Raw genomic sequence first — 24,811 nt, 5'->3', positions numbered from 1 at the left:
GGGTGGACAGGGCTCCTGAGGGTGGACAGGGCTCCCGAGGGTGGACAGGGCTCCCAAGGGTGGACCGGGCCCTAGAGGGTGGACATGGCCCTTGAGGGTGGACAGGGCTCCTGAGGGTGGGCAGGGCTCCCGAGGGTGGACAGGGCCCTTGAGGGTGGACAGGGCCCTTGAGCGTGGACAGGGCCCTTGAGGGTGGACAGGGCCCTTGAGGGTGAACAGGGCTCCGAAGGTAGAGGAAAAAGTGGGCCGGGGAGTTCAGGGCTGCTGCCTGCCCTCTGCTGCACTGGCCGCGGTCACTCGCTTGCCCACCCCACCAACAGCTCCAATCAGGAGGCCGGGGGAAGCAGGACAGCCGGCACACACCCTGCGGCCAGGGAGTGGACCTTGCCCCATTGTCGTCACCGGGGAGAAGCCTTCCCCGGTCCCCGGCCCTGGACACGCCATGGCCGGGACCCTGCTCCGCGTCCTTCTTGGTGCCACCCTGGCTGGCCTGCTGCTGCCGGGGGGAAGCGGTAGGGCCCACCCACGGGGGCAGTGGGCACCGGGAGGGACCTGCTGCGGGTCAGCTGGCCTCCTGTGCCACTTCCACGCGGCGGGACGGGGGCGGAGCGGGAAGAGGGGGACGGGGCGGCCGGGCAGACTGCCCCATGGGGCTGGGGCGGCTGGAGAGCAGAGGCCGCGGGCAGCAGGCCCAAGGGCCAGACACAGCTCCGTGGGGGGCTGGGAGGCCAGCAGGCGGGTAGCAGGGGCTGCGTCTCTAGCAGTGCTTGGAGCACGGGTAGGGGCACGGCCAGCAAGAGCTACAAGCAGCAGGGGTCAGCCTGGCCTGGGCGCCATGCCCCGTGGCACTGGGTGGACAGGTTGGAGGGGAGGGCTGGGAGGGGGGCGGGGGTGGGGCTGGAGAGCAGGGCGGGGCGCAGGGGTGCGAGCGGGAGAGAGGGGTGGAGAGGCGGGGCCCTGGACTCGGGACTCAGCTGTCCCACACGGAGGGTAGCGCACAGCGGGCGGGCGCAGGGAGCCCACGAGAACATGTCCCGCAGTGTTCATCAGCCGAGACCGGGCCCACGGGGTGCTGCAGCGAGCGCGCCGCGCCAACTCCTTCCTGGAGGAGATGAAGAAGGGCAACCTGGAGCGGGAGTGCCTGGAAGAGACCTGCTCCTACGAGGAGGCGCGGGAGGTGTTCGAGGACACAGACAAGACGGTGAGCCGCGGGGCGGGGGGCTGGGGAGCTGGGGACACACCCTTGGCCCCCACCGCCCTGCATCAGGAGGGGAGCGTAGGCGAAAGCTCGAGCAGTCACCTACGCGTCCACCTTAGCACTGGAGCACTGTCGTCCCGTTGCTCGTCGATTGGCTCGAGCGGGCACCAGTAACGTCTCCATTGTGAGACTTGTTGTCACTGTTTCTGGCATATCCAATACGCCATGGGGACCTTGCCAGGCTCTGCCGTGCGGGCAGGATACTCTCGGTAGCTTGCCGGGCTCTCTGAGAGGGACAGAGGAATCGAACCCGGGTCGGCCTCATGCAAGGCAAATGCCCTACCCTCTGGGCTATTGCTCCAGCTTCCACCTTAAGATGCTAAAAATATTTTTTTAAACAAGAGGAAATGAGCCCCACAGAGAGAGCCAATCAACAGTTATTGATGCAGGAAAAGAGAGGAGAGAAGCCCTGGATCCATGGCCTCCCGCCACGGAGGGGCAGGGGGCAGCAAAAGGCTCTCGGCCCGCCCGGAGGCCACAGAAATGCAGGGAGGACCACAGGGCCATGAGGCCCAGGCCACGTCCAGAGACCTCAGCTGGTCACATGAAGCCGAGAGAGTGGCCACACTGCCCCTCCAACAGCCAGCTGCCCAGGCCACGATGGTCAGCTCTGACCTTTCTTCTGGGAGTGAGGGCAGCACCTCTCCAGCGACAGGAGGTCCCCAGGAGGACCCCAGGAGGACCCCAGGAGGACCCCAGGAGGCAGCCCTGCATGCACTGAGTGGCCCAAACAAGCAGAATGGGAGGCCAGGGAAAGGGAGAGGGGAGGGAGCTACTGAAGGAAGGGAAGAAGGAAGGTGAGAGGGAAGGAGGGTTGGAGGGGGGAGGGAGGGAGGGGCAGCGGGAGGGAGGGAGGGAGGAAGAGTAAGGGCAGCAGTAAGGAGGGAGAGAAGGAGGGAGGGAAGGAGGGAGGGAGGAAGGAGTAAGGGCAGCAGTAAGGAGGGAGAGAGGGAGGGAGGGAGGAGTAAGGGCAGCAGTAAGGAGGGAGAGAAGGAGGGAGGGAGGGAGGGAGGGAGGAGTAAGGGCAGCAGTAAGGAGGGAGAGAAGGAGGGAGGGAAGGAGGGAGGAAGAAGTAAGGGCAGCAGTAAGGAAGGAGAGAAGGAGGGAGGGAGGGAGGGAGGGAGGAGTAAGGGCAGCAGTAAGGAGGGAGAGAAGGAGGGAGGGAGGGAGGGAGGGAGAGAGCAGGAGGCAAGTGGTCACTGGGACGGGCAGACTCCCGGGTCTCTGGGCTGGCCGGGGCTATGTTTGCCAGCAGAGTGACCCAGAGTGACTACTTAAAGGGGACCCGCCTGAGCCCTCTGTCTGTGGGGGAGGGAAGCGCTCGAGCCCCCCGTGGGAGGGCCAGGGTGGGGGGTGTTGGAACGGTGGCCGCGAGAGACCGACCCTGTCGCTGGGAAGCACGTCAGCGGCACAGACCAGACCCTGGGGTTCTGCTTCGGTCTGATGAAGGCAGCACAGAGAACCACGGTGGGCTCGACCCCCACACACCCGGCTCTGCCTGCGCTCTGTCCCTGGACCCGAGCAAGCCAAGAAGAGGCGCCGGGGGATTTCGCCGGAAGCTCAGAGGCCCTGGCGAGGTCAGCGCGTGAGACAGGCCGCGTGGCCCAGCTGTCACAAGACGGGATCGAGTCTTAATGCCACGGGTCACACTAAGGAAAACGAAGCACCAACGTGCAGACCCAATGAGAGATGACAAGGGCTGACGTGAACCTGGCGTGGCGAGACTAAGCAGGCAGGCACGCGCTGGCACTGAGGGGACCCGGCCCTGTGGGGACGTCGTCTCTCTCCTGCTTCTTCCACACATCAACATCACGCTGGGGCCGGAGCGATAGCACAGCGGGGAGGGCGTCTGCCTTGCACGTGGCCGACCCGGGTTCGATTCCCAGCATCCCATATGGTCCCCCGAGCACCGCCAGGGGTGATTCCTGAGTGCAGAGCCAGGAGTGACCCCTGTGCATCGCCGGGTGGGACCCAATTCTGACACTTCCAAGGCAGAGGGAGAACTTGGGCGGCCCTGGGACAGACTGAGTGACGGCCTCACAAGGGGCCTTCTGGTCGGTGAGGAAGACCCTCGGCTCGCCTGCCCCCCACAGCCGGACTGCCCCTAAGCCAGGCAGGCCAGGACAGCGGCTGGACACACTCCCGCATCACGGCTGTGGCCCAAAAGTCAAAAGAGAGAAAAAGAAGCAAGTCGCCACGGGGTAGATGCAGGGTGATGGGGAAACACCTCTGACGGGCCCCGGAGGGCTCTCCCGGGGCCTCGAGGGGCCGAGAGGGCCGGCCTGACCCACCCCTGTCCTCTCTTCCCTTTCAGAACGAGTTCTGGAACAAGTACACAGGTGAGGTGCGCTCTGCTCTCGGGAGGCCTCGAGGGTCTTCTGCTCTGCTGTGGCCCCCCCTGCTCTCCCGTCCTGGGGGTCTCCACGGTCGCCCCCTCCGCTCCTTAGTTAGTCAGTCCTCTCTGGGGGAGGGCAGCGAGTCCACGAGGAACACCTGAGATCTGGCCTCCTGATGTAGAAACAGGATTTCGCCCCCAGGGTCTCGGGGCCGACCGGCAGTGGGCACTGGCCAGCCTCAGCCCCGCGCCCAGACCCTGGGCCAGCCCCCTCCGAAGGAGGGCACGGGGCCGGGCAGCACCGCCCTCCCTGTCTGTCTGCGCGCCCCCCGCCCGGCAAACCCTCTCTCCGCAGATGGCGACCAGTGTGAGAGCGGGCCGTGCCAGAACCAGGGCCGCTGTAAAGACGGCCTGGGCACCTATACCTGCACCTGCCCGCATGGGTTCGATGGCAAGAACTGTGAGCTGCGTGAGTCCTGGGTTCCGCTGAGAGTTAGTGTCGGCTGTGGGTCCCGGAGGCTCAGCTCTGAGGTAGCACGGCTTTGGGGCCCACCCTTGGCCAGGTCACCTGCGGGCTGCACTGGTCAGGAGGCCGTGGGCCGCACAGCCCCCTGCGAGGCTCCTGCTGCCCCGGCAGACTGGCCCGTCCTCGCTGCGTGGGGCCCTCAAGCCGCCGGGCCCTTCGGGTTGGGCAGGGAGCACCTTGCACCCACTCCCCTGGGTGATGGCCTGGGCTGTGGGGCCCTCCCAGCCATCTGACCACGGGCCTGTGACCCCCACAGCCACGCGCACGTTCTGCAGCCTGGACAATGGGTACTGCGACCAGTTCTGCCGGGAGGAGCGCCACGATGTGGTCTGCTCCTGTGCTCGCGGCTACGTCCTGGCCGACAACGGCAAGTCCTGCGTGGCCACAGGTGAGACCCGCGGGGCCGCAGGCGGGAGGAAGGGGGCTGCCTCAGTGGACCCCTAGCGATGGGCCATGTGACCAGCCCTTGGCCGAGGCTTCGGCAGGGGCTGGAGCTCCTCGCAACGCTGCTGCCCGAGGGCAGACACCCCCAGGCTCACCGTCGCCAGAGCAGGGGCCTGCAGGGCCTCAGAGGTGTCTGCCTGCACACAGAGCCCGTGCACGTGTCATGCAAGTCCATGTACATACATGTGTGCTCCTATGTGTGCTGCTATGTCTGTGTGTGCACACAGAGCCCCGTGCATGTGTGTACATGTGTGCGCATGTGTGTGCTGCCATGTCTGCACTCCATGTGTGTGTATCATGTGATTACATGTATGTGCATGTCGCCACATCTGCATGCGCACACAGAGCTTTGTGTGTACTAGGTGTGCATGGGTACATGTGTGCACATGTGTACATGCTCACATGTACTGGTGTGTTTACGTGTGTGCATGTGTGTGCATGTGTGTCCTGCCATGTTTACACGTGTGCACACAGGTGTCACAGGTGTGTGTGGGCTGGAGCCTCCCTGGATGACCCCCAACTCCCCCCTCAGGCGCTTTCCCTTGTGGGAAGCACACCCCCGCCCGCACGACGAGGGCAGCCGGCCCCGAGCCCTCCCTGCGGCCGGAGCTGCTGGACGCCGAGGAGCTGCCGCCCACGCAGGACCCGGTCCAGCTGCTCGGCCTCAATAGCACGGACGGCTCCGGTCAGGACAGCAGCAGTGTGGTCCGCATCGTGGGCGGCCAGCTAGTGTCCGACGGCGAGTGTCCCTGGCAGGTGACTGTGGGATCCCGGGTCCAGCTGCCTCCGGGGGCCAGTGGGGAACTGGCCAAGGGCCGGGATGGCGTCTGAGTGCCTGAGCCGTGTGGCCCCTGCCTGCCCCGTCCACCTCACCCACTCGGCTCCTGTGCTGTCCGCTCCTCGGGCTTCCCAGGCCGGGCGCCTGGCCGGGGCAGGGGTCAGCGGGAGGCCTTGGCCTGGCCACTGGAGGGGCAGGACTGGGCGCCTGGTTTGATGGCCGCCCACAGCTGCCCAGAGACAGCAGGTGCCTGAGGCGCCGTCCCTCCTGGGGGGAGGTGACAGGCCTCAACGCGGCTCTGGGGGAAAGCGGGTCGGGGGCGCAGGCCCAGACACGCCCAGGCCGGATGGTGCCGGTCAGGGCCGGGCTGGGCACGCGAGTGCTGTGGGGCTGTGGCGGGCGCATCTGGAGCATGTCCCCGCAGCCTCCGGGGGCGTCTGAGTGCGCCTGGCTCTGCACTTCAGGGCGGGCGGGCAGCTGGGGCCGGCTCGGAGCACACGCGTGAGGGACCTGCACCCCGAGGTGCTGGTGGGGCAGTGAAGGAGGAGCCTCCCCTGGGGATGTGGACGTGGGCAGCCCTGCGAGGCCAGCCCTGTGCGGTCCAGGAGTGAGGCCTTCGAGGTGCCGTGGAACCTTCTAGATGGAGACGCGGGCCAGAGCCTGCTTGGGGGTGAGGACGGCTGCGCCCACAAGGCAGGTCTTGGCCGTGGTGTCTGCCCGCACGCTGATCACGGGGCCACCTTCGGGTGTGCTGCAGGCAGGGGCCGGCGGGGAGGCTGGGCCTGTGAGGGAGGGAGAGCAGTTCCACACTGGTCACTGCTGTCCCCACAGGCCCTGCTGGTCAATGAGGACAATGAGGCCTTCTGTGGGGGCACCATCCTGAGTGAGTTCTACGTGCTCACGGCCGCCCACTGTGTGCACCAGGCCAAGAGGTTCAAGGTGAGGGTAGGTGAGTGCTCCCGCATGCCCCGGGTGAGGGTGGGCGAGTGCTCCTGCATGCTGAGGCAAGGTTAGGAGAGTGCTCCCGCATGCCCCAGATGAGGATGGGTGAGTGCTCCCTCGTGCCCTGGGCGAGGGCGGGTGAGTGCTTCTGCATGCTGAGGTGAGTTAGGAGAGTGCTCCCGCATGCCCCAGATGAGGGTGGGTGAGTGCTCCCTCATGCCCTGGGCGAGGGCGGGTGAGTGCTCCTGCATGCTGAGGTGAGTTAGGAGAGTGCTCCCGCATGCCCCAGATGAGGGTGGGTGAGTGCTCCCTCGTGCCCTGGGCGAGGGCGGGTGAGTGCTCCTGCATGCTGAGGTGAGTTAGGTGAGTGCTCCCGCATGCTCCAGCCTCGCGGGTCCTGGCGAGGTGGGTGAGTGCTCCTAATCGTGAGGACCCCTGACTCCCAGTGGGGAGGAGGGTGCGGGCCAGCACCTCCCGGCCCTGCCTCTGCAGGGCTCCTGGTCCTTCCCCGGGAGGCCCCTGCTCTGACCGCTGGGGTGCTCGCCCTGGGCTGTCTGCTGCCGCCCGTCCTGAAGCACCTCCCTCTGCCCGAGTCCAGACCTGGCGGGTCCCCAGGGCGGGAGGGCAGGGCGAGGGTCCTCACTGCCGCCCCCAGGAGAGCGGGACCTGGAGGAGGAGGAGGGCAACGAGGGGGCGCACGAGGTGGACAGGATCGTGAAGCACAACAAGTTCGTCAAGGAGACGTACGACAACGACATCGCGGTCATCAGGCTGAGGACGCCCATCGTGTACCGCCGCAACGTGGCGCCCGCCTGCCTGCCCGAGAAGGACTGGGCCGAGGCCACGCTCATGACCCAGAAGACGGGCCTGGTGAGCGGCTTCGGCCGCACGCACGAGAAGGGCCGTCCGTCCACCAAGCTCAAGATGCTGGTGGTCCCCTACGTGGACCGCAACACCTGCAAGCTGTCCAGCAGCTTCTCCATCACGCCAAACATGTTCTGCGCTGGCTACGACAACAGCCCCGACGACGCCTGCCAGGGGGATAGCGGCGGCCCCCACGTCACGCAGTTCCGGGACACCTACTTCGTCACGGGCATTGTCAGCTGGGGGGAGGGCTGTGCACGCAAGGGCAAGTACGGTGTGTACACCAAGGTCACCCACTTCCTCAAGTGGATCGAGAAGTCCATCCGCCTGCTGGAGAGCTCGGGGCCGGGGCAGGACCCCACACACGGCCCAGCCCCCACCCAATAAATTCTCCCACCCACACCCTCTTCCTGACTTTCTGCCCAGCGGGGCCAGTACCGGTCCTCCTGGCTTCTCTGCTGAGCCTCCGAGTTCCAGCTGCCCTGCCCAGAGGGTCTTCACTCCCGAGGAGCCCAGAGTCCAGAGTGCCCGGGAGTCTTGGCAGACACTGAGCTCCCCCAGGCCCACTTCCCCACTGCCCAGTCCAGGGGGTCATCAGCCCTGAATGATGGAGGCCCCCCGGCCTGTCCAGAGGGGTCACTACCCTCAGCAAGAAGAGATCCCCGCTGCCCTGTCCAGGAGGCCATCACCACGAGCAGGATGAAGGTCCCCCACTGTCCTGTCCAGAGGGAAGGACAGAGGCCCCCATTGCCCCATTCAGGATGGGTGACTCAGTTCTGGGGCCACTCACCAGGATGGGGCTCAGCTCTTATGCCATGAGAATGGGCGTCCAGGAGCACCTGTCCTGAGCTGGAAGGCCCTGAAGGTCCATGGTGCCAGGCCCACCCATACCCGCCTGCCACGATTCTCGCCTGGCACCTGGCACTTGTCCAAGGTGCCACGCTGGGCCGGGCAGGGGGGCTGTGGGGACACACGGGCTCTGCGTGGGGGGCTGGGTAGCGCTGTCCTGCTGCGTGGCTCTGACCCTGAGCGGGACGTGCCTTAGACACAGGTCAGCTGGCCGGACCCTGCGTCCCGCCGCTGTGCTGGCTGTGCTGACCTCTGGTCAGGCCGAGGCTGAGCACACCCAGACGTGTCGTCACAGGCGGCAGGGGCCTGGGAGACCCTCGTGGACACTCTCGAGGGCGCCCAACCGGCTCCGCCCACCCCGAGCTGGCATCACTCCCGGGACAGGCACCACCCTGTTGGCCAGAGCTGCACCCTGTCCTTACCCCAGCTGGAGGGACCCTGAGGCTGTGCCCCAAGGGCCAATCAGCTGCCCCCGCCTGGACGCAGATGCAGAGCCCCACCAGGCAGGGGCGTCTCAGGCCCACCCTGCCCGGGGCCTCTGTCCGGGCTGAGGGGAGGAAGGAAAGTGCACATATGAGTGGTCAGGGGCTTCTGGCGCCCTGCGGCCCCTCGCAGCTCTGCCAGGGCCGAGGGAGCACCTGGAGGGACCCAGGAGGGACACTGGCTCTGGGAGACTGTCCCCATGGCTGCCGGAGGAACCCAGAGCCCAGGGTGCCGGGAGTCTGGGCAGACACGGAGCGCCCCCAGGCCCACCGCAAGTGTGGACTCTCCAGGACGGGATGGGGGGGCTGGGACCCCCGCACCCCCCCACCGCCTCAGCCCACACATCACCTTACCCCATTCTTTTCCCCCTTCCCCGCCCCCCCATGGAGCACCATGACCCTCCTCGACACCCCTCCCCCCTGCTCTTCCTAGTCCCACCCCTGCACCCGCCCACGCCCCGCCCCCTCTCCCTGCCCCTTTCTGCCTGTCATCCTGCTGGGACACAGGGCTCCCCCTCGCCTTTACTGACTCCCCCATCGCCCTGCCTCTGGCAGCTGTGAGACCCCCAGTCCCCGCTGTCCTCCCGCTCTGGTCCCCCAGAAAGAACATTTCTGCCCTTCCCAGACCCAGTGGACACGCTCAGGGTCTCCAGAGCTGCGGTGAGTCTGTCCCTCGCTGCAGGTCACTTGCTGGCACCTACCGCCTCCCCAACCCCCGTGGACTTTGGTCTTGTGACCAGCGGACAGGATGGCCGGCTGCCTCCTGCTGCTCCTCATCCTCGTCCTGGCCCTGGGGCCATGCAGGGCACTGCCCTCAGGTAAGCTCCTTCCAGAACCTTCCAGGGACTCAGGCAGGCAGGCGAATCGGTTGCCTCTCACCTTGCACACGGATGCAGCACCGAAAGGCTGGGGGCACTGGGAGAGGAGTTCAGGCACTGGGGGTGCCCCGGGGGACTGCCTGGAGGTCTGGAGTCACCTTGTGCCCCAGCATGTGTGCAGGGACATGAAGGAAGACCCAGCTCCCAGTCTCCAGGGGGGCCCGAGGGACCCTGTGTAGAGGCTGTGAGCAGCCTTCTGGGTGTGTCCTCCAGGGGCCACATGGCTGCCTCCCCCCTGCCCGTGGTCTAGGAGGCCTCAGAGCTCTGGGCTGTCAGGGTTGGGGGAGGCTCTGGGCCGCAGACACAGGCTCTGGGCACTGAGCACTGGGCCCGGAGGACACTGGGATGGGGACCCCCTCAGCTGCAGCCTTCCCTCGAGCCACAGGTGCCAGCCAGGAGGCCACATCTCAGAACTCACCTCTGAGCCAGGCCCCAACACCAGGGGCTGTTCTCCAGAGACCTGACCCATGCCTGCCCAGGGCTCCCGACAGTCCTACCTGAGCTATGCCTCCCCACCCCCCTGGAGTCCTCACTGCGCTGGGTCCCGGAGGTGGGAGCACAGCAGGAGGCGGTCGCCAGCCCGAGTCAGCAGCCCCCCAGTGCTCACTGGCTCTCCCTCAGTCTTTCTTCCAGCACCCACGGCACACGGGGTCCTGGGTCGGTGGCGGCGGGCCAGCTCCTACCTGCTGGAGGAGGTCTTCGAGGGCAACCTGGAGAAAGAGTGCTATGAGGAGCTCTGCGTGTATGAGGAGGCCAGGGAGGTGTTCGAGCATGACGAGGACACGGTGAGTCATTGGGCTCTGCATGTCCTGCCATGGTCACAGCCTGACTCCCGGATCCTCCCTGCAGGGTACCAGGCCAGGGAGAGACCCCAAAACTGTTCCAGGTTCAGATGTGCAGGAATTTAAGAGAGATTAAAAAACCTCAAAACTAATTCTGATTTGTAATGAAGACTCAAATTATAATAGTTACACAGATCATAGGTGCAGGATTACCATGAACTGGCGCAGGATCACCCATGAAGGTGCTGGATTATCATGAGCAGGTGCGGGATTACCCATGAGCAGGTGTGGGATTATCATGAGCAGGTGCGGGATTACCGTGAACAAGTATGTGAGTACTGCGAGCAGGTGTGTGATTACTGTGGGTAGGTGCGGGATTACTGTGAGCAGGTGCGGGATTACTGTGAGCAGGTGCGAGATTACCATGAGGAGGTGTGGGAGTACCGTGAGCAGGTGCAGGATTACTGTGAGCAGGTGCAGGATTACCGTGAGCAGGTGCGGGATTACTGTGAGCAGGTGCGGGATTACCATGAGCAGGTGCGAGATTACTATGAGCAGGTGCGGGATTACCGTGAGCAGGTGTGGGAGTACCGTGAGCAGGTGCGGGATTACCATGAGCAGGTGTGGGATTACCGTGAGCAGGTGCGGGATTACCATGAGGAGGTGCGGGATTACCTTGAGGAGGTGCGGGATTACCTTGAGGAGGTGCGGGATTACCGTGAGCAGGTGCGAGATTATCATGAGGAGGTGTGGGAGTACCATGAGCAGGTTTGGGAGTACTGTCAGCAGGTGTGGGAGTACCATGAGCAGGTGTGGGATTACCGTGAGCAGGTGTGGGATTACCGTGAGCAGGTGTGGGATTACCGTGAGCAGGTGTGGGAGTACCGTGAGCACATGCGGGAGTACCGTGCGCAGGTGTGGGATTACCGTGAGTAGGTGTGGTGCTGAGCACTGACTCAGTGCTGACCCAGGCCTGCTTCCTGCTGTGCTATGGAAGAGCCTGAGGCAGAGGAGATGCTGTCTGCCCCCTCCCTGGGACCCCCAGCTGGACACAGGTTGGGAAGGGCCGTGGGGTCACGTGTACTCTTGTCTTTTCTCATTAGGCTCGGTTCTGGAAGCAGTACCTGGGTGAGTGTCCCCACTGTGCTTGGTCCTGCTCGCTTCCCTGCTGCGGCCCAGGGTCAGGGGAGAGGTGGGCTGAGGGTGGAGCCAGCTGCACTGGAGCATGGACAGAGCCCGGCCCAGCAGCTAGCGCTGGCGAACACATGCCTGGCCCTGGGGCAGAGGCACCAGCAGGTGGTCCCTTGGCAGGTGGCTCCCCCTGTGTGTCCCAGCCCTGCCTCCATGGTGGCTCGTGCCAAGACCACATCCGAGGGTACACTTGCACCTGTGCCGCAGGCTTCGAGGGCACCCACTGCGCATTCGGTGAGCTCCGCGGTCCCTGTGCAGGCAGGCCCCCCCCAGACACCTCCAGGTCTGCCCCCTTGGGGATGTGCGGGCATTTCGACCAGTGAGCTCACGGTCAGTAATGCGCAGATCAGGAGAAACTCACCCACCCCAAGCACTTTCTGTCGAGATGCTTCCTGGCCCAGTGAGCCGACTCCGGAGCATCACATTGGCTCGTACCCGGGCCACTGGACGTGTCCACCCTCATCCTACCCCCAGGGAGCAGCTCGGGGGCCACGTGTTGGGACCCGAGCTGGGGGACCCTGCCAGGGGCAGCAGTGCCCAGGGGTCTGGCCTGGGGAGAAGGGGGGGCAGGACTGGGTGGGCCGCGAGGTTGCCTCAGGGCCTGCGCTCTGCCCCTCCCCCAGCAAAGAACCTGTGCTACCCCCAGAGGCCTGACGGCTGCGCACACTTCTGCCAGCCCGGCCCCAGCTCCTTCTCCTGCAGCTGCGCCCACGGCCACCGGCTGGCCCAGGACCGCCGGGCCTGTGAGCCACACGGTGAGTGGCAGCGGCGCAGGAAGTGGGGGGCTGAGGGAGTGAGGGGAGACCCTGACCGCCCAATCCTGCCCCCGAAGACAAGTGTGCCTGCGGGGTCCTGAGTCCCCAAGGATGTAGGACGGCCCCCACTGGCGGGCAGAGCACCATGGCCTTCCCGTGGCAGGTAAGAGCCCCAGGCCCAGCCTCCCTGTCCGCCTGGGCTCCCGAGTTCTGGCTCAGGCTGCTGGGCTGGACCCCCTACACAGCTCACTGCCCTGCTCACCTGGACCCACAGCCCTCGGCACCCAGGGCGGCACCCCAATCTGGCCTCTGCCTCCCCACTCTCCCCGAGTCCCGGACCTCTCCCTCAGACCACGTCCCCCATCTGTCCTGGGGCCACACAGCACAAAGGACCCTCCCGCTGTGCCCCCAGTCCTGCCTCGGGCACCCTGGGCGCTCGGTCTGGGTTCTGTTCTCCGTGGGGGCCTCTGGATCTCTGTCCCCACCCCAGGGTACATGCTGAAGATCGGAGGTCTGCTGCTAAATGCACAGAAAGTGCTTCAAGGGAACATTTTCACTTATTTAAAACATTACAGTTAAAATGAGTATCAGTCATATGGGGGCAGCCCGGGGGGACACTAACCCTGGGCAGGTCTGGTGGCCACTGCCCTGGCCTACGTGTTGTGCTACGTGGCTGGGCTGAGCCTGGGACTACCCTAGGCAACTGCCCTTCTGGGCCTGTGCATGTTCAAGGTGAGGCTCAGAAACACGGCGGGAACAGCTTTCTGTGCTGGCGTGGTGGTGGACAAGAGCTTTGTGCTAACCACGGCGAGCTGTGCACTCCTGCACACCAACATCAGCGTGGAGACACGTGAGCGTGGGGGCAAGTGGGCCCCAGAGTGGCGCAGCCACGGGAGCGGGCGGTCTGGGTACGGGAGCAGGTCCACGGGAGTGGGCGGTCTGGGTACGGGAGCAGGTCCACGGAGTGGGCAGTATGGGTACGGGAGCAGGCGGTCTGGGTACGGGAGCAGGGTCTACGAGAGCGGGCAGTATGGGTATGGGAGCAGGTCCACGGGAGCGGGCGGTCTGGGTATGGGAGCAGGTCCACGGGAGAAGGCGGTCTGGGTACGGGAGCAGGTCCACGGGAGCAGGGGGTCTGGGTACGGGAGCAGGGTCCACGGGAGCAGGCGGTCTGGGTACGGGAGCAGCGTCCATGAGAGCGGGCAGTATGGGTATGGGAGCAGGTCCACGGGAGAAGGTGGTCTGGGTACGGGAGCAGGTCCACAGGAGAAGGCGGTCTGGGTACGGGAGCAGGGTCCACGGGAGCAGGCGGTCTAGGTATGGGAGCAGGGTCCATGGGAGCGGGCAGTATGGGTATGGGAGCAGGGGGTCTGGGTACGGGAGCAGGTCCACGGGAGAAGGCGGTCTGGGTACGGGAGCAGGTCCACGAGAGCGGGCAGTATGGGTATGGGAGCAGGTCCACGGGAGAAGGTGGTCTGGGTACGGGAGCAGGTCCACGGGAGAAGGCGGTCTGAGTACGGGAGCAGGGTCCATGAGAGCGGGCAGTATGGGTATGGGAGCAGGGGGTCTGGGTACGGGAGCAGGTCCACGAGAGAAGGCGGTCTGGGTACCGGAGCAGGTCCACGAGAGCGGGCGGTCTGGGTATGGGAGCAGGGTCCACGAGAGCGGGCAGTATGGGTATGGGGGCAGGCTACGTGGGCCACACTGCAGATGGTGTTCAGATCCGGGGTGGCCACGTGGCTCAGATCCCACAGGAAGTGCATCCTGCAGATAGAGGGAGCCAGTGCCCAGAAAGGTTCTACAGGGCCCCTCCAGGCCTGTGGCCCCAAAATCCCACCGAGTGTCGCCCGAGATCAACCTCCCGTGGGGTCTCTGTCCCAGGACTGCAGGGAGCGCGAGGGGAGGTGGTGGTGAGACGCAGGCATGTGCACCCGCGGTACGACCAGGACTCCGGGGAGAACGACCTCTCTCTGCTGGAGCTGGCACAGCCCCTCCGATGCCCGGAGATGGGGCGCCCCATTTGCACCCCCGAGGGGGACTTTGCAGAGCATGTGCTGGTCCCAGGAACAGATGGTCTCCTCAGCGGCTGGACCCACGATGGCTCGGAGCTTGGCGAGCTGCCCACACTGCTGCCGGTCACGCTCCTGGACAGCGGCGAGTGCGCCAGCACCCTCAACGTGACAGTCACCACCAGGACCTACTGCGAGAGGGCGGGCGTGGGCCTGTGCTGGGGGGCGGGCAGCGCAGTGGTCCGGCAGCACCTGGGCACCTGGTTCCTGTCGGGGCTCCTGAGCTGGGCATCCCCGGACCAGCCTGCGGTGCTTCTCACCAAGGTGTCCAGATACGCGCTGTGGTTCAGGCAGGTCATGGGGTGATGTGCCTGTGCCAGCCTGATAATAAAGCCACCGGCCGAGTCCTGACCCTCTCCCATCTGACGCCCCATCCCACGGGGACCCAGGCAGAGGGGCGGGCCGCTGGTGGGGCTGGTCCTGTGGAGAGCCCAGGCGCGTCGCCGAGCTCTGGCACAGGCCACCATAAGACAGGCAGAGGGCACGAGGGAGCCGGGGGCACCTTACAGCCAACACCCGTCACTAACAACCCGCTTGTCTAACCTCAGCCTGAACAAGAAGGGCTTGGAGCCCATGCCCAGGCCAGCCAGGCCCTGGAGGGTCAGAGGGCAGAGGACCCAGCAGCTGAGTTAAAGGGGCCCAGATGGCCTGCGTCTGCCCGCCACCGGACAAGCCTGGCCAGGGTGCAGAGGGTTCTGCAGGAACGAGATAAGGTGTGCATGGGTTGGAGTGTTGCCCAGATGAGGAACTGGGGGTTCAGACGCATGAGTTCTGGGTCTCACGCCTGACACTGCACGTGACCTCAGGTTGCACATGTGGGTCTCTGGCCAATGGCAGCAGGCCTGGCACAAGAAGGGGAACGCCTGTGGGCCAGAACTCCACCGTTTCACGCCCACCACGGGCAGGCAGGGCTCCCTCAGACGGTGGTGCCTGAGGGATGGAGGTTGGAATCAGGGCAGAGGAACCCAGGGGACTCGGAGTATGGAGGGCTGGCCTCCCGCCGGCTGCCGCCAGCCCATCCCTGAGGTCAGGTTACCATGAGCTCTAGAGGTCCAAGCCCTGTGACGTTGGGCCCGGGCAGCAGCAGCAGGACCCCTGCTCCGCACAGCTGCTCACAGCTGCCCGGCATGTGTGCGAGCAGCTCAGGACCGGAGAGAGCAAGCCACCAAACCCAGAGGGGTCTGGGCTCCCTAAGCACGTCACCCGTGAAGCTAGACACATGACACAGTCAGTTCAGTCCCAGCCGCCGCTCAAACATTAAACACCTTTTATGGGGAATTGTAGAAAATACACACTTGGTCCCACTCTCCTGAGACAGAAAACACACTGCCTGGGTCTCTTCCACACGAGCCACAGGAGGTGCAGGCAGCCCATGAGGGTGACGGGGTCTCGCGCCTGTGCAGTGCTCTCTCACGGGAGGAAGTCAGCACACGGTGGACAGAGGCGGGAATGGGTTCTGCTTGCTGACCACCAGCTTCTGATGCTGGTGGGAGATGTAGCCTTTGATGTGCCCCTGCAGAGAGGAGGTGCTTGTGGCCGGTGACAGGCCACTGGGCGGGACACAGGCACACACAGGAAGCGACACGCAGAGGAAACAACACAGCTGTGGCACACTCACACATACACACACGAGGGCGCGTGCATGTACACACACACGCATGCACATACACACGGGGAAGTCACACAGCTGTGGCACTCACACACACACACACGCACGAGCACGCGCGCGCGCACACACACACACACACACATGGAAGTCACACAGCTGCAGCACACTCGCACACAGCAAGCATCACAGCTGCTGCTCCGCTTTCCCACAAAGTGCTCCCAGGGGGCTGGAGTGATAGCACAGTGGGTAGGGCGTTTGCCTTGCACACAGCCGACCTAGGTTTGATTCCCAGCATCCTATATGGTCCCCTGAGCACTGCCTGGAGTAACTCCTGAGTGCAGAGACAGGAGTAACCCCTGTGCATTGCTGGGTGTGACCCAAAGAGGGGAAAAAAAAAGCGCTTCCAGGAGTGCGAGCGCCTGGGGTCTGGGCAGCGGAACGCTCCCAGAGAGCTGGGGACACTCCAGATGACAGTGACAGGCACGCGGCAGCCGTGGTAACGGGGGGGGAGCATGCAGCCACGTGCATCTGGCAGGAGCTCCGGGTCATCAGGAGTCAGGTTGTCCAAGCACACCAACCAGACTGCCCTACCACGCGGACCTGGTCATCTGGCTAGCTGCCACGTAATCAGGTCATCACGTGAGTCAGACCTGTCAGACGTCAGGCTACCTAACACACGCACCAGCTCACCTACCACGTGCATCGGGTCCTTTACACGTGTGTTGCATCATCTGCCACATGGCAGGTAATCTGCCACGTGTCAGGCTGTACATGACACATATGTCACGTCCATCAGATCATCTAGCACATTTGTCAGAATCCCCCCACGTGCGTCAGACCATCTACCCCTTGAATCCAGTCACGAGGGTCAGGCTGTCCTACCATGTATATCAGGTTGGCCAGGATGCACTGGACTTCATCAATGTCCACATCCTCCACCTGCATGAACTTCAAGGCCACGAGAAAAGCATCCAGGGACAGCTGGTGTGTTCTGAGCAACAAGTACCTGAAGAAGAAGCAGACACACCTACTGACGGCCCGGGGGCAGGAGGCTAGGCTGCGAAGACCAACACAGGCACAGCCCCAAGGAGCAGGGACGTGCATCAGCCGGGCACTGTCCAACTGACACGACCACACACCGAGAGAGCCGAGCTGCCAGCCCAACCGCACTGTGCTCAGACCTGAGGCCGAGCATGCTGCCCGACGCAGGCCACATGGCCTGGGTGACCTGAGGTGCTGCCTACAGCGGTACAAAATGGACCAAGACCAGGGGGACCAGGCCCGGAGCAGAGGGTGATGGGAAATGACAAGGCGATCAGCAATGAGAGAGGGGGACGCTACACAGAACTCCGATCCCGGGACAGTGCGACCAACAGGACGCCAACCTGCCTTCTGGCAAGCATAGGCTGAGCCCGGCGCCATCATGTCAGTGCCAAAGCGGGCAGCCCAGGTGGCTTCACTGCGCCGCACTAGAGTAGTCTGGCTGCCCCAAACCGGGCTGAGAACACAGAGTCTGCTGTCCCCCGGCCACTGGGGATCTGGCTGTCCCCCGACCACTGGGGGATCTGGCTGGCCCCCGGCCAATGGGGGATCTGGCTGGCCCCTGGCCAATGGGGGATCTGGCTGTCCCCCGGCCACTGGGGGATCTGGCTGTCCCCCGGCCACTGGGGGAGAGGCAGCGGGCGAGTCAGACTGTCCCTGGGGAGCCCCGCAGAGCCCCCCCGAGGCCTTACACTTTCTTGAAAAGGTTCCTGTAGGTGATGATCTTCAGCTTCTCGAGGATGAGGAAGATGCCGCAGCGGATGAAGAAGGCCTCGTGCCGGCTCAGGGCCTCGTGCAGCAGCAGCAGGTTCCCCTCGCTGGGGCGGGTGGGAGGAGGCGGCATGTCAGCGACGCCCAGGATGGCACTGGCCCGCAGACCCCCAGTGGCCGGGCCTACCTGACGGCCCGCGTGACCTCGGCAAACTGCAGGAGGTGGTACTTCTTCAGCAGCTCCATGGTGGGCATGTGACCCTGGCGAGAGTTGGTCCACAATCAGGACAGTCTCTGGGAAGCCCTCCAGCAAGAATTGTCCTGAACACTCATGTCCCTTACGGCTTCTCTGAAGCGTGGGCAGAGTCACTATTGAAACAAAGGCGGGTGAGGAGGATAGTACAGGTGGCCACATAGTGGCCTGTGGGGCCCGGGGCACCACTGACTCGGAAATGCCACCTCCACGTGGGCAGTACAGACGCCTCCTCAGCCAGAGCCCAGAGTCCCAGGGGTCCCTGAAGGAGGCGGGCAGTGTCCCCTGGCCCCACCTTCCCCCCTCGGCCTTAAGTGTGTGTGTGACAAGGGAAGTAGAGGCAGGAAGCTGCCCTATGTCGGTGCTCCCAGGGGCCCACACAAAGGCGAGGACGATCTTGCTCCCTCTGGGTGGACCCATGTCCACGACCCCAGGTCTCTACGGGAGGAGATGGGCCACATATTTCCTCTGTCCCGTGCTAGCTGGACCTTCACCAGAAGTGCCAGGGCCTTTCCGGAAGGATCTGAGGCCGGCAAGGAACATTCCCCGTACGGTGTGGGTGTGCCCCTCAGGCTGGGTGGTCACACCCCACCTGCTCTGTGGACGTGGCCCCCGGAGACGGGGAGGAGTGGCCTGGCTCACCAGCAGCATCTTCACTGGCAGCAGGTAGATGAGGATCATCCTCTTGTTCTTCTGGCTGGAGCGGTGGCAGTGCTCGAAGGCGAAGGACAGGTACTCCTCAGCTGCAGACAAACACGGGCACGTGGGCCCCCGCCCCCACCCACACATGCCCACCACCAGCGTGGAAAGGGCACATGGGCCATGGACCACTGAGGCAGCTCTGGGGGCCTGAAGGAGCTTTGGGGGAAAGCACTCGTGCCCCAGGGTCCACGGAGAAGCCGGATGCCATCGCCCACGGGAAGGGGACAAACTGACGGCCACACCGCGAAGGAGCTGCCAAGGCAAGGGCTGCTTTGGAAAAGCTGGCGGGACCCGAGTGGCAGTGTGTGCGCCCCCGCCATGTCCCTGAGTGACAGCACCTCAGACCAAACTGTGATGCCAAGCAGGCACGCCCGGCAGGGCTGGCGGTGATGACCTGGAGCCAAAGCCAGTCGGAGGAGCCGGGCCCAAACCAGAGGAAAGTGGAAGGCAGGGAAGGGTCTGTCATAGAACAGGTCAGTCATCTCAGTGGGACGGGCCCTCCACTCAAAGCACACACGTACACAGAGATGCACACAGACACCCATGGAAACACACATGCACACACACCAACAGGGAAACCCTGGACCCTCACAGCTCTAGAGGGTCTGAACTCTGGCCTGGGGGCCAATGAGGAGGGCCCTAAAGCACCAGCTCATACTAGCTCCACCAGGGCTGCAAGACCACAGCATCTCAGGGCAAGGCCCACAGAGCACACGCAGCTCCCACATCCAGGACACGGGAGAGCCACCAGGCACCCGCCAAGGGGAGCCAGCCAAGGCTGGAGGTCCTGGCCACATCCTGGGCTGGGCTGGCCGGCCGTGGCCGAGGGAGGAAGAGGAGACCCAGAATGGACGCTCCCACCGGAGTGGAGTCCCTGGCACTCACCCTGCTTGAAGTCGCTGTCGAACATGGCCTTGCGCCCCACGTAGTACCTGTACGTCACCCTCTGTGCTGTGCTGTAGTCCTCCTTCAGGTTGGAGCTGTCGATGGCTCGGATCAGGGGCTTACACAGGTGCAGCTTGTTGATCTGCCAGACAAGCAGCCCCTGGGGTGGTCAGGGGGCCCCAGCCAGTGCCCCATCATCCCTGAGGGCCAAGGCCAAGCCCACGGGCACCCGGAGCAGGCAGCACCCTTACTCTGGGGTGTGGTGTCCCGCTGTGCCAGGTAGAATGCCCAGCAACCCCCAGGGGCCCTTGTGCCCAGCCCTGTGGCCACAGTGATGCCGGGAGGCCAAGCCCACTGCCCACCTTGAAGTAGATCTTGAACAGCTGGTTCACCAGGAATAGCATCCCCCACTTCTTGGAGTCCTCGATGCCCGCTCGCCTGTGCAAGGGAAGGCGTGCCAGCCACAGGGAGAAGGGCCTCGGGGGGTGGGGGGAAGGGAGCGGGGGTGGGGCAGGGGAGGCCCCACGGCTGCTTACGTGTCGCTGGCGCAGACGCGGAAGCAGCTCATCAGCAGCTCGGCCGCCTTCTCCAGCATGTCCCCGGTCTTGCTCTTGCCTTTCCTCACCAGCTGCTGATCTGCCTGGGGAAGGGGACACCACACCTGCTGAGAGCCCCCGGCCGAGGGACTGTAGGCCTGGCAGGGCTGGTGCTGCGGCCTCGGCCCTTCACCCCCATGGCTGTGTGGACCAGGCCCCGGTCAGATCGCCCGAGGGTGGGTCAGTACTCTGGGGCATCAGTCACACTGTCTGCCACTCTTGGCCCTGGTTCTGGGAGCCCCAGTGAAAAAGCATCCAGGGCCTGACCCCTGAACCTGGTGGAGGCTGCAGATGCCCCATAGAACCCTACGGCCAGACCAACCCTGCCCGAGGCTCGCCCAGGCTCCCGCCCCAGGATGCAGCAGGAAGAACCCCAGACCCTGGGCCGGTGCTTGGGGTCTCCCAGCAGGCCCTGGAGAGGGGCCTGACCCTCTCAGAAGCCTCACCCGGGGCTCTGCGGAGTGCGGGCCACAGCCTGTCTTGCTGTGCGCGCACGCACGTGTGTGTGTGTGGGATGCCTGGGGGTATGAACGTCAACACTGTCCATCTCTCGGCCTGGACTCTCAGGGCCGAGCTGCCGCCCGTGACCCCTTCCCAGACCCTCCCTCCTGCCCACAGAAGGTGGGCTCAGACCCACAAGGCTCTAAGGAAAGCCGCTTTGTCAGACGTGCCCAGGGGGCAAGACCGTCTCCTGCAGGACCCCTGAGGACGAGGGCAGCAGGAGCCTTGGGGTCACGGGGGCACTGAGCACCACCGGGCACAGCTCAAACGCCAGGTCCAAGTACAGGCCCGGGGCCTGCTCGAGTCCAGGCGGGGCCCGTCTGCACCTGCCCCGCAGCCCAGAAATGCCCGCGGGAGACACTCACGCTGTTGGCGAAGATCCGCAGGTCCAGTGCCACCGCGTACATGACAGGCAGCGCCCTGCGGGCAAGAGCAGGTCCCCAGTAGTGCCAGACCCCACGCGCCGGGCCCTGCTGGGGTCCCTCTGGCCACTGCCTGGACTGCCACTGTCCAGGATGGGCAGTTGTTGAGTTGCTTGCGCACCCCCACAACAGCTCCTGGACGGGGCACTGGAAATGCCCCGAGCATCACCCATGGCCCCACAGAACTGCCCTCCTCTCACTCAGTGGAACTAAGGCCACAGGCTACGTCCACAACTGACCCCTTGCAAGGAAGACCCTCTGCCCGCCCTCCGACCACCTCAGGACATGCAGCCAGCCGCTGCCCTCATGTGCACACATAGGTGCATAACCATGCCACCCACCCACCGTGCCACCTCAGGTCAAGCTGCTGGCTGCACACACGCGCGCGCGCGCGCACACACACACGCATCCCACTGCTGCCCTCATACACGCACACACGCGCTTCACACCACCTCACACACGCAGCCACCCACAGACCCCAGACCCACTTACCAGTTCTCCTCCTTATGAGCCTGGAACGCGCGCAGAAAGGACATAACAGGTCAAGGACAATGCAGGGACAGAGGACAGGTGGGAGGCGTCAGGTGCCACTCAGACCGAGAGACGTGGAACATACTGGTCTAGGGCCCAGACAGATAAGACAGGAACCAACGGGCTACTCTTGCATGTGACTGACTCCGGTTCTATCCCCAACAGTACACAGGGAGCCCAAGTACTGCCAGGACGATCCCTGAGCACTGCTGGGTGTGTCCCGAATCCAAAACACAAGTAAACCTTGTGATTTCCTGCCAGTACACTCCACAGTAAGGAAATGCCTGCAGACGCAAACTGCCTCTGATTGGTCCCCCCACAGGCTTTGGTTGCGGAGTCCAGATCCTCATGTGCACCAATGCTTCAGAACCACTACTACAAAACCTGGCGACAGGCAGGGGGCTGGCCTTGCAGGTGGCTGACTCAGCTTCAATCCCAGCCACCCCACAGGGTCCCCCGAGCCCCACGAGGAATGACCCTTGAGCAAAGGAGCCAGGAATAAGCCCTGAGCACCTCTAAGTGTGGGGGCAAAAATCTCACCAACGACAGAACTTGATTGCGGTGCCAGGATCAAACCCATGGCCAAATAGAAAAACTCAAGTCCAAAAGAACACAGCTGATCAGCTGCCGACTCTTCTCCGGGTATACATCCTGAGCGGCTCTCTGAGCTGCCTCTGCCCATGGGCACTGGGCCCCAGAACTAGCTGCAGACCCCACAAACCCCAGGGTGCTCTCCCGGGGAGATGGCACCTATGATGGCTCAGCACGCAGCCAACAGCAGTCCAGAAGGGAGAGAAGTCAAGGATATTGGACGATGACCGTCTGGCACTTGTAGGCCTCGATGAAGTCGTGGTTCCCCACTGCGTAGGTGCACCTGGGAAAGACACAGGACTGAGGAACAGGCAGGGGGCACTGGACATGGCCCTCGGGACGACAGGAAACTGCGGCCACCGCCAGCCCCACAGCAGTGACCCGGGAGAGAAACTGGACAAATGGGCGAGGGGACTAATGTAAGGGGTGAGGGAAGAGGCAGAGGCCAACTGGGTCACGACCGGTACCGGCCAGGTGGCCGTCAGAGCTCACAAGTGGTGTCAAGACCAGTTCATGCTGACAGGCCAGTGAGGCCTCTGGCCGACACTCATCACCACGCCTGCCTGGGCAGCAGAGTGCAGCAGGCGCCCTTTCCCCAAACGGACACGGGGAAGCTCGTCCTCCCCATCCCTGCAGCTGACCTGAGGTGGGCGGCGAACATCTCGTCGTAAGGCGGCTCCAGCACCTGCTGGCACTTCTCCTCTGGGGAGGCCAACTGCAGCGAAAGATGCACTTTTCAGTGGTAGGCCCTTGTGCCAGCCACCAGAGTCCCTGTGGCTGCCCAAGCTGCTGGCCCTGGGCCCGATCACGACATGCTAAGAGCAGAGCCGCCCCTCCTGTGGAGCTGGCCGTGGGCCTTTCAGCTTCCATCAAGGGCCTGCTTCCCTCTGGGCAGGGTGGCCACCTCTGCTCGGACCCCTGCCAAGATAGGGGGGGGGTCCTGCCCTGCTCACATCAGTGCCAGGCACTGGACACAGCTAGCCCGGGCAGTCTCTGCCCTTCCACCCCCGGCCCCAAAGCTGGGCAGCCACGTAGGACTGAGAGTGGGTCCTCACCCACCTGGAGCCGAGGATTGGCGACATGCGGGTGCTTGAAAGACACCAGCTCCGCACAGGAAGCCCCATCTCTGCTGTCGATGGCTTCGCAGACCTGCCCGCAGAGCAGAGAATGAGCCTCCGCCCCCGCTCACCCCCAATTCCTCTCCACTTGGAAGGGTGATCTCGGCAGCAGACAGCCGGAGACAACCTTCCAGGGGCCGTGACCCAATGGAGCAGATGTCACCCATGTGCGAGCCCAAGAGCACACCCCCCAGCACCATTCGGAGGTCCCTGTGGTCGAGAGCTTGTCCTGTGACCCCGGACATGTGCTCTTGGCACCATCCCCGACCAGGAATCCGTTCACACAGGGCCCGGTGCAGAACATCACACTTCGGTGATCCTCCTGAGGCACGCCCCCAAACTGGCACAACCCAGGGTGGCAGGAGCAGGCCGAGGAGCAGGGAGGGCCTCCGCCTGGGCGGGCTTTTCTCACTAGCAAAGTCACAACAGGAAACTGAATCCAGGAAGCTAACGTGAAATACAGTAGTGAAGAGACGTGCTCTGGACAAGCAGGCAACATGATCTGCCGGAGACCGAGTGTGCGAGCATTCCCACCCGGGACGCGCGTGCCCTAGCTCCAGAGCGCGAGGCAAAGCGAGGGGGCCCGAGTCGGCAGCGCAGGGCCTGTGCAGGACCCTGGCCGCACACGAAGCCGCGCTGCTGCCGGGACACTGGCGTCCCGTGCTGCAGTGCTCCGGGGTGCAGGGTCTGGGGGCGAGCGGCGAACCCCTGCTGGTCAGGCCCTGGGAGCGGTGCGGCGATGCACGGGGTGCACGTGTGGGCTCTGTCCCCGGTGGTTCCGGAAGGCCCTAAATCTGCTTGTGGGCAGAACGCGCGAGGCTGCTGGCCCGGACAGACTGGGTTCGCGGTGTCGCCCACCTCCCGGGCAGTGGTGTCTGCCCTCCCAGCAGAGGGGCGTCTCCGAGGCCTGCGGACCCCCGGCCAGCACAGGGCGGCGGCCTGGACGAGCCCTGGCACGGGCCGTGGGGGTCTCCGTGGACCAGGGAGCCCCCGCCGGGAGCAGGGCCGTGGCTCCCGCACCCGAGCCCTGTGGAAGCTCCCAAAAAACTCCCTGCCCGGCCTCCCCCGCCGCCCGAACCTGCCCGCCGGCACCTACCTGCTGCAGGTACTGGTTGATAGTGATATGCGCCATGGCGGCGCCCCGCCCGCACGAGGGGCGGTGCCTGCGCGCTGCGTCACTTCCGGTGGCGGCGCCTCCGCGGGCCTGCGCAGTAGCGCCACTTCCGGCGGCGGTGCCTCTGCGGGCCTGCGCGGTGCCGAGGCACTGGAAGTCTTCCAACGTTGATCCGTCCGCGGGCCTGGACGGAGCCTGCGCGTCCTGCGTCACTTCCGGCGGCGACCCGCCCGCAGCCCCAGCGGGAGCCCGGGTTTCGGGGCGTCACTTCCGACGGTGACCCCTTTCCCCCCAATGCTCTAGCGGGAACCCGGTTCCAGAGCGTCACTTCCAACAGCGACCCTTTTGCAGCCCCGGCGGGAGCCCGGGCGCGGGCACATCACATCCGGCAGCGACCGTTCCGCAGCCCCAGCGGGACCCCGGGTTTCGGGCACCACTTCCGGCGGCGACCCTGCCGCTGCCCTAGCGGGAACCGGGCTTCCAGGGTGTCACTTCCGGTAGCGACCCTCCAGCAACTCCAGCGGGATCCCGGCCGCCGGCACATCACTTCCGGCGGCGACCCGCCCGCAGCCCCAGCGGGAGCC

At 64.8% G+C, this 24,811-nt stretch overlaps 3 protein-coding genes across 5 annotated transcripts; 2 read left to right on the top strand and 1 right to left on the bottom strand.

Annotated features, from left to right (window-relative positions):
* Positions 1-7,700, top strand: F10 (coagulation factor X). Its single transcript, XM_004621385.2, has 8 exons — positions 1-512; positions 1,041-1,201; positions 3,573-3,597; positions 3,949-4,062; positions 4,376-4,507; positions 5,096-5,319; positions 6,173-6,290; positions 6,939-7,700. Exons 1-8 carry the CDS (start codon positions 443-445, stop codon positions 7,532-7,534), a joined length of 1,440 nt encoding a protein of 479 aa, XP_004621442.2. The 5' UTR covers positions 1-442; the 3' UTR covers positions 7,535-7,700.
* A 460-nt stretch (positions 7,701-8,160) lies between these two features.
* PROZ (protein Z, vitamin K dependent plasma glycoprotein) lies at positions 8,161-14,504 on the top strand. Of its 2 annotated transcripts, XM_004621384.2 has the most exons (8): positions 8,161-9,296; positions 9,978-10,141; positions 11,242-11,266; positions 11,450-11,563; positions 11,953-12,084; positions 12,162-12,247; positions 12,817-12,934; positions 13,966-14,504. In XM_004621384.2, exons 1-8 carry the CDS (start codon positions 9,227-9,229, stop codon positions 14,457-14,459), a joined length of 1,203 nt encoding a protein of 400 aa, XP_004621441.1. In that variant the 5' UTR covers positions 8,161-9,226; the 3' UTR covers positions 14,460-14,504. The 2 variants fall into 2 exon arrangements, with proteins under 2 accessions (XP_004621441.1, XP_054973896.1); XM_055117921.1 differs by lacking the exon at positions 8,161-9,296 and having other exon boundaries at positions 9,355-10,141.
* Positions 14,505-15,403: 899 nt separating this feature from the next.
* PCID2 (PCI domain containing 2) lies at positions 15,404-24,374 on the bottom strand. 2 transcript variants are annotated; one of them, XM_004621407.2, is made up of 14 exons: positions 24,210-24,374; positions 23,055-23,144; positions 22,637-22,710; positions 22,213-22,278; positions 21,366-21,407; positions 20,817-20,871; positions 19,891-19,994; positions 19,717-19,792; positions 19,355-19,496; positions 18,410-18,510; positions 17,702-17,775; positions 17,496-17,621; positions 16,645-16,768; positions 15,404-15,666 (listed from the first exon to the last, which is right to left on the bottom strand). In XM_004621407.2, exons 1-14 carry the CDS (start codon positions 24,243-24,245, stop codon positions 15,577-15,579), a joined length of 1,200 nt encoding a protein of 399 aa, XP_004621464.1. In that variant the 5' UTR covers positions 24,246-24,374; the 3' UTR covers positions 15,404-15,576. The 2 variants fall into 2 exon arrangements, with proteins under 2 accessions (XP_004621464.1, XP_054973950.1); XM_055117975.1 differs by lacking the exons at positions 22,213-22,278; positions 22,637-22,710; positions 23,055-23,144; positions 24,210-24,374 and adding an exon at positions 22,155-22,203 and having other exon boundaries at positions 21,366-21,385.
* Between the last annotated feature and the right edge of the window lie 437 nt (positions 24,375-24,811).

This window comes from Sorex araneus, chromosome 1, assembly GCF_027595985.1.
Source record: "Sorex araneus isolate mSorAra2 chromosome 1, mSorAra2.pri, whole genome shotgun sequence".
Lineage (NCBI taxonomy): Eukaryota > Metazoa > Chordata > Mammalia > Eulipotyphla > Soricidae > Sorex > Sorex araneus.
The sequence above is the reverse complement of the archived record's forward strand: the minus strand, read 5'-3'. Positions and strand labels throughout refer to the sequence as shown.